This window comes from Numida meleagris, chromosome 3 (assembly GCF_002078875.1).
Source record: "Numida meleagris isolate 19003 breed g44 Domestic line chromosome 3, NumMel1.0, whole genome shotgun sequence".
Taxonomy (NCBI): domain Eukaryota; kingdom Metazoa; phylum Chordata; class Aves; order Galliformes; family Numididae; genus Numida; species Numida meleagris.
Window position 1 is genome coordinate 58,233,313 of NC_034411.1, and position 14,591 is coordinate 58,247,903.

General features: G+C 43.4%; 1 protein-coding gene across 4 annotated transcripts in view; it reads left to right on the forward strand.

The window, feature by feature from the left end:
* Positions 3,232 to 14,591, forward strand: part of PTPRK (protein tyrosine phosphatase, receptor type K) — a 397,652-nt gene continuing 386,292 nt past the window's right edge. For 2 of the 4 annotated variants that reach the window (XM_021390545.1, XM_021390547.1), the window contains exon 1: positions 3,232 to 3,546. In XM_021390545.1, the coding sequence (XP_021246220.1) occupies positions 3,432 to 3,546 (115 nt within the window). In that variant the 5' untranslated portion in view covers positions 3,232 to 3,431. The remainder of the gene's footprint in view (positions 3,547 to 14,591) is intronic. The other 2 variants (XM_021390546.1, XM_021390548.1) reach the window with 1 other exon arrangement.

Consider the following 14,591-nt stretch of genomic DNA (forward strand, 5'->3'; position numbering starts at 1 on the left):
TAAAACAATATATTTAATTGAAATCTGCAGTGCCTCTTACTAATTTTTTCAGAAGTGGGAACGAAACAAAGACCCTGGTGTAGCTATTATTAGATAATTACCAAGAAAGCTTGGGTCAGTACAACACTCAGTTTTCCCAAAGATCTCCAACCTTGAAGAGACAGATTTTCAGGAGGCCTTGGTTCTTGTTAGGGCTCATCAAATAAGCAGGCAGGCTTTCACAAAGGAAGCAAAAGCGCAAAGGCTGGAAAGTTGGGTGGGAGCAGCAGGATAATGACCATCCTTGGCTATCTGATCGTTTGGCTAGAAAAAAAAATATTTAAATGTCTCAAAATCCCCTCGTACTTCAGGAGAACAGTTAACTGTTCCTGAATAAAAAGAGGAAGAGAGAAATATTTTTGCTGGTTAGGAATATTTGTTTTAATATAACATATTTTACATACCATGCAAATACCATAGGAAAATACCATGCTAGATTGGAGCAGGCTGCCCAGGAAAGTGGTGGAGGTGTTTAAGAAATATGTGGATGTGGCACTGAGGGACATGATTAGTGGGCATGATGGACATGGGTCAATGGTTGGACGAGATGATCTCAGTGATCTTTTCCAACCTTAATGATTCTATGATGATTATTGATAATTCATGGTGTTTTTCTGTGAGATGGTATATTATGGTAGATATTTGTCAGTCTACAATAGGAACAAAATTCAGTGATGGTCTGTGTTTAAAATTACGTTGTGATGAGCTTAGCAACACCTAAAAACTATAATGGGGAAGTTTTAACAGGGAATGCAGAGAAGATATAGGCATCTAGCAGAGTTTCTGAAACAAATTTGCTTGTTATTAGGCACTTTAATTAGAGATCATAATTTTCAAGATAAAGTCTCTACCTTCCTTCATTTCCAAATAGCCTTTGAGCTGAAGAGAAAGGCATTTCTGCGGGGTGCCTTCATCATCTTTCTGCTGCTACATTTGGCACATATAGTGTTAGCTTGGATCAAGAGATAATACAAGCGTGCTTTACTCTTAATTGAAAATGCAAACGACAGTGAAACATTTAGAGCTCTAAAAACATAAAAGCTGGAAAAAAATAAATCCATTCATGTTGTGTAAGATAAAAATAATCACTAACCTGATATGTAAGTTAAGGTATTTGTCAGGGTGTAAAGCACATTAGAAGGACACAAAGAGTGAATTGCAGTGCATAACATCTCAACAGAGATGTACCTGGAAGAAAAGTGGGGTCAAGTGTGCACCTTAGCTGAACCTCTCAAGCTTGAACTCTCCAGTCAAGGAAAGAATAGTAATCAAAGACCTCTTTGCTGCTTTTTAATAGGAATGTGAGCAATGGAAGAGGCTGAAATCCCAGGAGACTCCCACTGGTAGACATGGAAACTACCTGGATAAAGAACAGGAAATGTACTTCAGTGGGGCACACAAGTGCAGGACAGGGAAATGGAGCAGCGATAGTGCTGCATGTCCACCCACCTCTGCCACCCTTGTCACCCTCTGGATGTGGTGACCTGTGGTGCTGGTCACTGGAGAATCACTGAATGAGTTGGGCTGGAAGAGGTCTTAGAGCCCACCCAGTTCCAACTCCCTGCCATGGGCAGGGCAGCCACTCTCCAGCTCAGGCTGCCAGGGCCCCATCCAACCTGGCCTTGAGCACCTCCAAGGAGGAGGCATGCACAGCTTCAATGGGCAGCCTGTGCCAGTGCCTCACCACCGTCTGAGTAAAGAATTTCTTCCTAAATATTTATTTCACAGTACTTTCCCTCACCTTGCCCAGAACATCACATATTACTTGCAGCCAGCACATGGCCCATCCTTACTGAAATGCTGGGCGTCAGGAGGTCTGCCTCGTGCAACTCCCATCCTCTCTAGGACCAAACAAAGAGCCAGTGTTCACTGAAGCATGTAATTTATATTTTACAGTAAGCATGCAAGTTGGGTTTTGGCAACTCCACTCAAATGAAGTACAGAGGTTTCCAGCTGTACAGGTATTTTCTTTCTTTCTTTCTTTCTTGTTTATGTTTGAATCTTTTTTTTTTTTTTTTTGTGAGAAAACATGAGGGTCTGTGGGGTTTTGAGGCAAACTGATCAATCGCCACACATCGGCTGGAAAGGATTTTGAATCACAGCAAACCTTTGCTGACCCTGGGTTGAATTTCCAGTTTGCAATAAAACCCATGTGTTACCAGTGGCTTCGGGTTCTGTTGTGAGCATTATATTACATCTCCAATTGCAAGCTGCTGCCACAGAAAGAAAAAAAAGGAATAAAAATTGGTTAAAAAATTTGGAGGCAATTGTAGTTAAACAAAAATCCCAGCACTGGCGTTCATATCTGTTACTCCAAATGCTTTTGAGGTCCTAAGCTCCCAAAGCATACAGACTTGCGCTGCTTTCAGGGAACGAGGCCCTCGCTGCATGGCACACCCCGGGTCTGGGGCTGCCCAAGTCCTGCACAGGGCTCGCCATCCTGTATCTGCACGCAGACCTGGCGGAAAGGTCAGGTCTTATGGCATGCAGATATAATGGTATAAATGGCAACACTGTTTATTACAATTTCAGTTCCGATCAATGGGACTTCACCGGCACCACGAGCCTGACGAGTGTTGCCAAAGAGAAGGGAGGGAAAAAAATCCCGTCTCGAAGACACAGTCCGCCCGTGGCACGGCCAGAGCGCAGCGCTCGCAGCCCGATCGTTAACGCGGTTTTAGAACCAGAAGCACCGAGCGAAGCACACCCGGCTCCGCCGGACTTTCCCTTTGCAAACAGCACCCGGGATCTCCCAGACCCACCGCCCCCTGCCCCGGTCCCCCCCGCCCCGCCAGCTCCTGCCTTCCCCCGAAGCGGTGCACGCCCGGGGGGCTCGCAGAGCGTTGCCCAGGAACGCCGTGCCGGGAAGAGCCGAGCTGAGCCGCGCCGAGCTACCCGGGGACAAGCCGAGGCAGGCAGCGCCGAGCCGAGCCCAACCTGGCAGCGCCTCGCTGAGCTGCGCCGTGCTTAGTCGTACCGCGCCGAGCCAGGCAGTGCCGAGCCGAGCCGAGCCGAGCCGCGCCGTGCCGAGCCGAGCGGCGCTGCCCCCACGCCTGCAGCAGGAGGCGCTGCCGGGCGCCGCTACGCCCGCGCCGGGGCCGCGGGCCGGAGTCCCACATTCCCTGTGCCAAGTGCCGGGGAGCGGGGGTTGGACGCGCGCTCGGCTCCTCCCTCCCGCCCCGCTCGCCCGGCAGCAAAGTAACTCCGGAGGACGAAAGGAGCCGGTGCTGCCGCGGTGCTGCGCCCGTCGCGCCGCAGACGGCTGCCCCGGCGGGCGGGTGGCCCTGGGCGCGGGGCTTTCCCAAGCGGGAGGGCTGGGCGAGGCGAGCTCCGCCCGCCGCCGCGGGCCGGGGCAGCCCCGGCCTCTTTGGGAAACTTCTCGGCAAGTCGGCATGGGCAGGGGGGCCGGCGCCGCGGCCTCACTGCCGCTGCTGGCGGCGCTCGCCCTGCTGCTGGCCGGAGGCTCGCCCGCTCTGCCGGGGGCGGCCCGCGCTCAGCTCTCCGCAGGTGAGTGAGCGAGCGAGCGGGGCCAGGTGAGGGCGGGCGGGAGGGGGCAGCGCCCGCGGGCGGCTGCCGGCCCCGGAGTGCGGGGTGCCCGATTCGTCGCCTGCTCCCGGGCTTTGCGGGTCTCGCGGCGGGCGCGGGCTCCTCTCGGAGTCCCCTTCCTCTTCTCCTCCTCCCGCCGCGGCCGCCTCCCTCCCTCCTTCCCAGGTGGCGTCGGTGCTCGCGGAGCGCCGCTTCCCCGCCGAAACTTTTCCCGGCGCTTCCCAGCGCCCGGCGGTGTTGCCGCCCGCTGCCCCCTTCGTATAAAAAGAAAAACGAGCGAGAAGGGGGAGGGAAGGCAGCACGCGGGGCCGGCGTCTGTTTTGTTTAAAGCCGCCAATGTTTCACCCTTTTCTCCCATCGGCTCCGCTCCGTGCCGCGGGGCTTTGCGGGAGAAAAGCCGCCGGGAGCGGGCGGGGAGCGCTCGGGGAGGGGGCGGCGGGCCGTGCTCCGAGCCGTGCCCCGTGCCCCCCGCCGCTGCCGGTGGGTGGGTGCCTCGGATCGCTCCGGATGGAGCTGTGGTGCGATCGTGGGTTTTGTTCGTGGTGCGAAGTGTGGAGGTCTGGCTCAACTCCGCGCTTTATAATTATTTTTACCTGTATTTGCACCCGGGTGCATCAATTGGCCAAGTATCAGAAACCTGTTAATGCAGGACATTGATTTGAAAACTTGAGCTCGAAAGCTGCCATTAATAAAAGTAGATACGCTCCTGAGATTTGGAAGCGCAGTTTTTCTAAGGGCTGTTTTTTTTTGTTGTTGTTTGCTTTCCTGGTGCTATCAATTAATTTTTAATTGAGAAGTTTGATGTGTCATTGTCAATTAAGAGCTGTGCTAAAGCAATAAGAGAAGTGATGCTGCTGCAAACAGATTACATCCCTCCTGTGTGGCTGCCTTGGGTGCCCATAATTTAATGTCTGCATATCAGAACTGTACGGTTACGTAAGCACCTACAGAGCCTTCTGCCGGGTAAGGGACCTTGACTATCTATGGGACCGCTGTGTTTTAGGAGCAGTTAAAATGAAAGATGCCAACATGTAACATCTCTTCATTCAAAACAGAGCAGTGGTTTTGCTTTACTGTACCTTGTGAGGCCGGCATTAACTATTACATAATGATTTTCCTACAAGCTTCTTCACTGGCAGAAGAAGAGTAGGAAGTTCTGATAACTTATGTGCTCCATAATATCTTATGCTGAGAACGTAAAGTGTATATCCTTTATTGGAGCCAAGAGTACGGGACAGCAGCTTTGTACCTTGGGGTATGCATTAAGTAAGCTGAGAGGAATGCTCGGGGTTGCTCTGACCAGAGTAGGTGAAGATTGTCAAGAGTTGGACAGTCGTATCTGGGAAACGTGGGATACAGTTTTTGTGCAGCTTGTCAGCAGCTACAGACTTTGGTTTCTATTGGCAAGCATCAAAAATACTCATGTGTTGTGCTGTCAGAGGGTTATTAATTTCAGACTAGGTCAGACTTTCTTGAAGGTTTGGAGAGGTGGCTTTGTCAGGAGTCGATGCTTGCAGTGTGCTTGGTTTAGCGAGGTGTGATGCTCTGATGCTGATTAGATACGTTCATTGCCCTCATGTAGAGCTGTGCTCTGCTGAACGCTTACTTAGGACTATTCTTGGTTTGAAGGCTCCGGATTTAATAACCACGACAAAGACTGTTGTTGTTCTATGTTCTAAACAAGTCCCTGAAGCACTTTGTTTGTTTTGTGTTTTGTTATTTTTTTGCCTGTTGGTTAGACATCATCTCCCACCCCGGTGGCAGTGGATGCAGGACTCTAAGGTTGGGGTTCGTGTGTCCATTCCATTGAGGGTCTCTTTGCAGCCTACAAAGATTCCTGCATGCAGTGCTTAGGAGCATCTGTTTCCCTCGTAGTGATCTCTGTCTTTTAGCAGGAGTGATGCATCTTCCTTCAACTGCCCTTCCCCTCTTTCCTACCTTAATGCAACAGCATCTCGGTTTCCGTGTTAGGCTGAACTTGTCTCATTTTCAGCTTCCTTTGTATAAGTGTTCTTACTATCTGAATTGCAACAATTTAAAACGGTGCTAATTGTTCATGTTAATTAATGGAGATATTAATTCTGTCTGGACCTTTCACAGATTTTTCTCTCACTGTTGTTTGATTTTTATTTTCATTTTATGATGCTTTGCACCACTGTTGAATGGTGAATGTTGGCCAGATCCAGAATTCCTTGTATAAATTGGTGTATTTATTCAGGGTCTGATCAAATGCCAGAGAACAAAGTTGGCCTTCAGGAGCGTGCGCGTGCTGAAGGTTGGTTAGCTGCTCTCCCTCCTAACAGATTCCATGAAAGCAAAGCAGAAGGCGAGAGGAGGAGCAGCAGCAAGTTAGGAGAAGGAACAAGATGCTTCTTGTAATTTGTTGCTGTCTCAAAAATTGCATTTGTGTGCTACCTCCCCCCCTTTCGCGTGCAGTTGAAACACTGTCTTCCCCCCAGGGTTCAAAAGGGAAAAGGATACAGCTTCCTTCTGCCCCTTGCTCCCCCCAGAACCCAACTGTAATCCACAGTGTCGTATTTTCCTGCTCTCTGTATATTGTTGCTTTACACTGCTTCTTTCCCTGACCCCTCAACTTGGGTGCGTGCCTGTCAGAATCTAGGCCAAAATGTTTTGGCAAGCACGCACTTTGTTGAAGTCTGGCTATTCCTTATATAGCACCTTCTTTCATCTGTGACTCCTACAGTTCGATAAAGAACAAGTTCAGCTTGTTTTCACAACTTGAGAATTTTAGGCTTATTTTTTTAATAGTATTTTTAGCAATTTGAGTGTTTTCAAATTTTGTGGAAAAGAAAATGTTTTCCTTTTTTTTTTTTTTAAAATGCTGCCTGCTTGTCAATGCATCGCATTGCCTCAGACGGTTTCTGTGCGAGTGTGTGGGTTTATTTTTAATATTAAACAAAAGATCCAAGGATAGAAGCTCTAAAAAAGAGTCAGCCTACCTAGAGTTATCTAAGTGTGGTGTTTCAGACTGTAGGGATAATTAAGGATAAAAAAAGTGGTTTGTATGTTTTACAAGTTCAAGCCCCTGAGATGTTCCTCATATTTCCTCATTAAAAGTACTTACAAGTGAACAGACAAGAGTAAATACTTTTCAATTAATAATACATACTTTTCTCATTGATATTATAGACTATTTCTTCCAAAGACAGAATGTAACTAAGTTGAGAATTTGATATTATGAAGCAGAAAACATTACTTTTTTAATAAGGATTTTGTGGTTTAATGTATTTACACACAGAAACATACATACCAGATCACAATAAGAGCATCTATTTTTTGTATTTGTAATCATGTAGAATAAGAAATTGAGGATGCTTTGAAATTGTTTAAAAAATCCTTACTAAGTGCTTAAACTCAAATTAACCTTTTGCTGCCAGAACAACAGAAGTCACTTCAGTCGTGCTTTATTTTTGAATGTGCTACAGTTTGCATAAGATACACAGGACGCACTCGTGCAGGTAGGCGTGTATGTGTAAGAGACTTCTCAGTAGCTTTTTTTTCCACCAAGCTGTTGAAATGTATTGACAAATTACATAGATGATGAGTGGAATTAAAAGTGATTTTCTCACTTCCACCCCCTCCTCCCCAAATGTTTTACTTTCCTTTGCATGTTCATCCCTCTTCCATGAGAGACCACTTGCTCACCTGCATTGCAAATATAAAGTGCATATTAATTTTCAAAGTTGGAACTTTGATGGGAAAATGGGCTTGAAAGCACCCACAAGACACAGACAGTACAAGTCCTGCTTAGTCTATTTTGTCTGAGGAAATCATGGTGGGACTTGATTAGTTAGTGTAAACAGTACATTTTGAACCAAGCGATGTCTTGCCAGTACTTAATATCTACATTAGGTATTAAAAAGAGGTGAGGTGAAAGATGAAGAAACCTCTAGAGGCTAGCATCCAGTCTCTGACGGTGGGCACTCTGGAGAGTGACATGGGCAAGGTGAGTGGCTTTGTCTGGTTACTGTCTGTCCACAGAGACAATGTGTTGGTATTTAATGTCATTTAGTGGTTTCTTGCAACCATAATTGTGCCTAATGACATCTTCAACCTATATCACTTTGAGCATTCACGTCATGTAGTGAAAAGTAATCCACCTATTGTGCTGAAAAAGCTACTGTTTTTTGTTAATTTTGAACATAGTAGTTCTGTTTAATATCTCCCATCTCTTGTATTGAAAGAGATGGTTCATAATTGCTCCCAATTTATTTTCATGCCATGCAGGATTTTGTAGTGTTCCACACTCTCTCAGCTATTCCTCTTCTAGTGTGAAAAGTGCAGTTGTAGCTCTGTGTTACAAAGGTACTGTTCCACCTAATTTTTCATCCCTTATCAGCTTCTGTTTCTTTGCTAGTTCTACTACTTTGCTTACAGTATCTGAGGCACAGCTGCCCAATGGATTTATCTGGTCCTTAATAATGATTTCTGACCTTAATCGTATCATAATCATTCCTGGCATGTGCTTTGCCTTCTTGAATGTTTGTACCAATACTGGCTGTGAGCTGAGACTTTTATGCAACTATCTGGTTCGTTGCTGAAGAGCTGAGATCTCATGGTTTAATGATGGTCTGTGAGGTGGCTGTGTCAGTTCCAGGAGGTGCTCTGGGAAAGGGGACAGTCTCTTCGATAGAGAGAACTTCTAAACAAGGATCTTGAAGGACCTCTCTTGTTGATGTTTGGGAGAGTTAACTTGCCTAATGCTTTGGGTTTTTCTCCTCTTTCTGAAATGCTTTCAATACAAATGAGTTAAAAGGAGTTTATCCTCTTGTGTGAAAGTGTTGGCAGTATTTTGATTAAAACGCAGAAATATTGAATGGTGTTGTGTGGGTATTTTTGGTTCTGGAGTCTTTATGGTGTCTGTGTACGACCTCCTTTGCTGGAAAACCTTTGGGTCATCTCACCTTTCAGGAGCTGAGTACATCACTAAGCATCAGTTCAGCTTCACATTAGCATCTGTTTTGGGGAAATCCCTACTCTTCCTTTTGCAGCATAGATCACACTAGATATGTAATAGGAAGCTTTCAGAACGATTACTCTAGCGCTGATAACCAAGTGAATCAAGATGGGGCTCGTGTTTTCGTGTGCTAATAGGATGCTGGCTGTCATTGTTTATTATTGTCATGGAAAGACGCCTTTGTAGTGCTGCTCCCAGAAGTGTGCACTCAGATGAGGAGCTTCATTTACAATCCTCAATCCTCTTAAGCCAATTTAAGTTACTGCTGCCACAGAGAGGGGGGATTTCCATCCCTTGAATGGCTCTTGGGTCTCTGTGCTGGATCTGGCCACTGTATGGCCTGCACGTGAGTTCATTTAGCTTTATATGAAAGTTCTTCGGGAAAAGATGGGGTTAGTTACCTTCTGATGGGTGAGTTTAGCTTTCTTGAAGATGTGCCTCATTAATCTGGGGCATGGGAGAATGAGATGGGGTGGTGTGAAGTGAACCTATGCTGCTTTCAGTCATATTGACTCTAGGCTGTGCTTGCTGCATGGCTCTTCGTTCACCCAAGCAAGTGGAAGGAGGAGGCAGAAGAGCGTGGACTGCCATATACTCTTGAAGTTCCAAGAGCTAGGCTGGATGGGGGCAGCTGGGGCTGCCCTCTGGCTGACTGCACACATGGGTGATACATTATTAACGTCTCTTTGACATGCATCTTTGAATATACAGGGTGGAACGTGTACAGGGCTTAGGGGAGATGACACCTAGATGATACTAACCTAGAATTAGACAATGTTGTGACGCCCAGTTTGGGGTGCAGCAGGGGCTGGTTTAAAGCCTGGTTCTGCAGTCTCACCTTTTTTCCTCTGTGATCTATCCTTCTCTTTCCCTGCATGGGCTTTCGTAGTGACCTGCTGTGGCAGCAAGGGGCAGCGCCTATCCTTTCCTGATACCGCTAGCTGCACGGGGCTGTGCTAATTTGAAATAGAAGTTCACGTTACGCATGTGGATGTCAGTGGAAGAGGGAAAATAGTCATGATTTCTGCAGGCCGAGGGGAACTGTTAGAAGAGTGGTAGATGACATCAAAAGGAACTTTGTCTGAGCTTATTACAGGACTGCTGCAGGGTCCTGCTGCACCTGATTTACAAAATCAGAAAATCATAGAATCACAGACTGGTTTGGATTGGAAGGGACCTTAAAGATCATTTCATTCTTTTGAATGCCTCTAGGGATGGAGCATCAATATCTATGAGCAACGCGTTCCAGCACCTCACCACCCTCTGAGTATAGTATTTCTTCTATTGTCTAATTTGAACCTACTTTCTTCAAATTTAAAGCTGATATTACCTGTTCTGTCATTACAATTCCTGACAGAGAGTCCCTCCCCATCTTTCCTGTAGGCCTGCTTTAAGTACCGGAAGGTTGCTGTAAGGTCTCCCTAGAGCTTTCTCTTCTCCAGGCTGAACAGCCCAAATTGTATTACCTTGTGCTGCTTCCTGGTGAGCATTGACTATAGTTGACTTTAAACTCCATAGTTTAAAGGTATGAAAAATATCTTGTTTGAAGTCACCTGTAGTCTATGCTTGTGCTGGTTGCATAAAAAACTATTTTTAATCTGTTTTTGCCTTCTGAATGTTTAACTGCTCAATAGCCATTAAAGTTGTGGAAATGATCTTACAATAATCCATTATAAAGAATACTTGCATCTTTAAGGAGCTTATTTTGGTTGATTGTGTATCTTAGATATTCATCTGCAAATGAGCTGCATTTGCTTTTTCAAAGATGTGGTAGTCATGGCATAAAAGCTAAGTATTGATCAGTGAATTTGAAACAACAGAAGTTTTTAGGTTGGCTTTCTGTACTGGCATTTCATTTCCACTAAAGTTGGAGTTTTTATTAACAAATCTCTACATGTATTTCACTTAGGAACCATTTATTCAATCTAATCAAATCTCTCTTGTGATTGCTGTCACAGCCAAATCTTTGACTGACAACATTTGTACTGTCTTATTTTAAACATGTTGTGGCTTTAAATTTAAGAATATTGGGTCTAATATATTAACCTAACATGAAAACAGTGAACTAATGAAACAAGCTGTGGTGTGTTGTATCTGAAGAACTGCAAATAAAAAGTTCTGCAAAGTTGTTCATCAAAGTAATTTCTGTTGTTGATACATAAAATGGTTGTAGAATTGAGTCTCTGCAGGGGGATCGTGACCTTAAAGTACTGTGTGGATGGCCAGGAATTTGAATTGCTCTATTTGTTGAAGCATCTTTAACATGTAACTACGTATATTCTGGAGTAAAAGCGTAGCATGATGGTGATTGGAACTAGATGATCTTTAAGGTCCTTTCCAGCCCAAACCACTCTATGATTCTCTGTGACTCTATGAGCATATAGCAGTGAGAACTGCTATAAGGTAATAACACAACACATAAATGATACAGAAGTTTCTGGTTAACTAAAATCTGAGTTCCCTTATATAGAAACAATAAGTGTTGGCTACTACCAAAAGGAAGGAGGGCCTCCCCAAAATGACAGCCAGCCATACAGCCAACAATGGGGTGACCTTGTACTGCTGTCACGCAGAATAAGCTATAACAGTAAACTTGTTTTCCTGTAAGCTTCAAATTTAGGACCACATAAGGGTTTTTTTTTTTGCTAGCATAGCTAGGTTTTGTTAGTATGTTTGTGTGTGTTCTTCCCAACACTGCTTAATGGAAAGCATGAAAAACAAAATCAACAACAAACCAAGAGTTTTAGGTGTGGATGAAACCTGAAGGAAATTGTCTAATAATCCAGAAAAAAAAAATCAGTGTTTCTCTAGCAACATGCATTAACTTTAACGTGTAAAGGCTTGCTTTAAGGCAGGAGGTACTGTGCATTTGTGCACTGATGTGTTGGACGTTTCTGTTCTCTAAGAAAATTGTACATATTTGGAACTGTTCAATGATTACAGTAGTGCACCAAGTACATGCCTCAGTAAGAGATTCAAGAAGTTTCAAAAAAGAACTTGAGAAATTAATTTCTTGAGGATTGGTGCCATGAAAATTGAATTCTGTATTCCATGCTATGAATAATGTGAGGTTATTTTTGTTAGCCAGTGTGTGAAAGATTGCACCCTTCAGTTTGCCAGAATGTCATTTACTTCTGCTACCGTTTATGAAAAAGATGTGATTACATACATTAATTGGGTGGCAAAAGAAGCAGTTTGTCAACTACCATATCAGGATCTTAATTCAACTGAGTTATGAGGTACTGTTGTATGCTTCAAAACCGAGTTTTTATGCAATTAAATTCTGGCATGTTCATTCTAATTATTACACACTGGCTACTATATTTATATTGAGGTGGAGTTGTATGCTTTCTTTTATGTATGAACACTTGTTCTGTACCAGTAAAAGTGACTGATGAATATTAACCAGAAGAAAAAAGTGTCAAGAAGAACAAATGTCGATGCAGTTTAAGTAAATGTTTAACAGCTCAGAATGAAAATTTTGAGTGGATAACAGACTTCTCTAAATCCTGATTTTTTTTTTTTTCTTTTCTGTATTTCCAAATACAACATGTCTTTATTTGTGAATCCCATCCTAGAATGCTTTAGGATACCTGTTGCTAGTTTAGTTTTCCTTATTGCTTATATCCTTTATTGAAAATCTGAATCTGTTTTTATCTTCGCTACAGTGAAAAATTAAAGGCCTGATTGAGACTTGCCCTGTAGATATTAGTTAGAAAAATACTCCAACTTGATATTTTATCTTTTCATTGTATCTATATCAGTTCTAGTGGTGTATTAGGCTGGAGTAAGATCAAAATGTCAGTTGTCTTGGTTCTTCTCATGTTACCCATTTGCGTGTTCTTTGTGCATGTGAAAGCGCTTATCAAACATGAAAACACTGAAGAAATTTAGCAGAGTTCATGGCTTCATAAAGCAGAGATAAGTTATCAGTGCTGACTGCCGTCACAGCACTTAAAATGCACAAATTGCTAAAACCTACTAATCCAAAATACTGAAGGCAGTTTTATATTTTGTTCAACTTCTGATTCCTTTGAAGACATGCTTTTTATATTTGTGGAAGAGATTTCTTCCGCTCTCCCAGATAAGTATGCTGAAATCCAAATGTTGTGTGTGTTTTAGGTAGACAATGAGTAAACAGATCAAGACATTGGTGTATTAATTTCACTGCTTTTCATCTGATGTTTTACAGAGGAGATAATGGTGTTGTTTTAAAGAATAATAAACAAAAAAAAATCAAACCCATGAATCCCATAACCTTTTCTCCACCTTCCTGAAAAAAGTATTGGATTCTCCTGTTCCCACTGCTCTTACCATCCCCCAGTTTTTTTTCTTTTTAGTATCCTTGACCTCCCTCGCTTGTTGGTGTAAGACTTGTGTATTTTTGTGCTATAATTGAAGGGAGGTGAGGTGTATTTGATTCCTTAATGCAAGATGATTAATGAGTATAAATACCCTTAGATGTTTCAGTGTGCTACTATATGCTCCTCCTTTTAGCTGCTTCTCTGTGTCTCTCTGTTCACATGACAGTGTATTCTTGCTTTCTGTTTTTCAGGCTTGAAAATTCCCAGTGAGAGACTTTCTTCTTTTTGCAAAAAAAAAGTCATAAAGTGCTCTTTTCAGTCTTTTCCTTATTCAATTCAAAAAAGCCACACAAATATTCTTTTTGCCATCAGTTTTTACTAGCAATACATCCTGACGTAACTTGTGAAAGTACTAAAAATTGCCAGCTTATTCCACAGGCTTGCCAGCTCTTCAGCATATGAATGCTTGGTGTGTGTGGCCTTGCTTAGTGCAAAGGTCTATTTACATTGTTTCTTGCATTTGTAAATCTCTGTGGGCTGGCTCTCCTTTTCCTTTGTACCTCGTCCTTCAAATAAAATGACAAATTAGTAACAGATCTCAACCCTCAAGCCTTAGTATCCCTGCTCCATACGTACATAAATATGTAATGTGCATGCATGTAGAAGTGTATAATAAGGACAGCCTATTTCCAGGTGAGGGTGAAACCTTCAGTATGTAATGTTGGATTTCTGTATCAGTTGAAACTAAGCTCGCTAATGAAAGAGAACGTAATTTCCCTGGTAAACACAGACTAAATGGATAGGTGTAATATGTAATCCAGCATTAAGATGATTTTTTTTGCTTGTGAGTCAGCTGAAACCTGGCAGTGAGAAGTTGTCAAATTACTTTTTTTTTTTTAGCATTGACTTAATATTTTAAAAACAATTCTGTTACTCAGTTACTGAGTTCAGATGCTGTTTAGCTTTTTCTTTTTCTTTGATAAAGGTAGCTTTCATTCTTTGATGTGTCTTGCTTGAGTAAGAAGGGGTTGCATTCTTAGGTGGTGTGTTATTCTCAGTACTCTTTTTCCTGTTTGCCTTGAAACGTTCCTTTGAAATCCCTATGTACTGGTTTGGTTAAGTACTACAGGGCAGGCTAACAGCTCTGTCTGACTCATGCATGAGGTGCTTCCAGGTCTGCAGTCCTTTCCAGGGATGAGTGAGCTCCTCTCCCTGTGTGTATCCTCTGCCTGTACAGCAGCAGTTAGCTGTCAAGCTCACTTTATGGGTTGTTTTAAGCATGCTGAATTTAGCTGTACTAAACAGCTTTTGGGGGGGATGTTGGTTGTTCCCTTTGGCTCACTTATCTGAATTTCTTTGAGCTTATGCTTCGAATGTGCAACTCTTATGTTGATTTATTGGCGTTTCTGTCAACTGTTGAACAAGGAGTTGCACGAAGTGATCAATGTTTGGGAAGGGCAAAGTTATGTTCTCAATGAGAGAGGCTGCACAGATGTTCTTTACGAGCATCCAGAAGAGGGGAGTCTGTATACTATTTTCAAATTGACAGAAACCATGTATTTGAAAATCTTTGGTCTTTTTTTTTTTTTTATGGGCTACATGATGCAGCTGTGAACCTGAAAGAGTAGCATTTGTGATTTATAATGACATTTGTAGACCTTCAAAATACCGGAATAATCTGTTGGATAGTTTTGTGTAGTGATGGTATCCAGATGTTAACTATA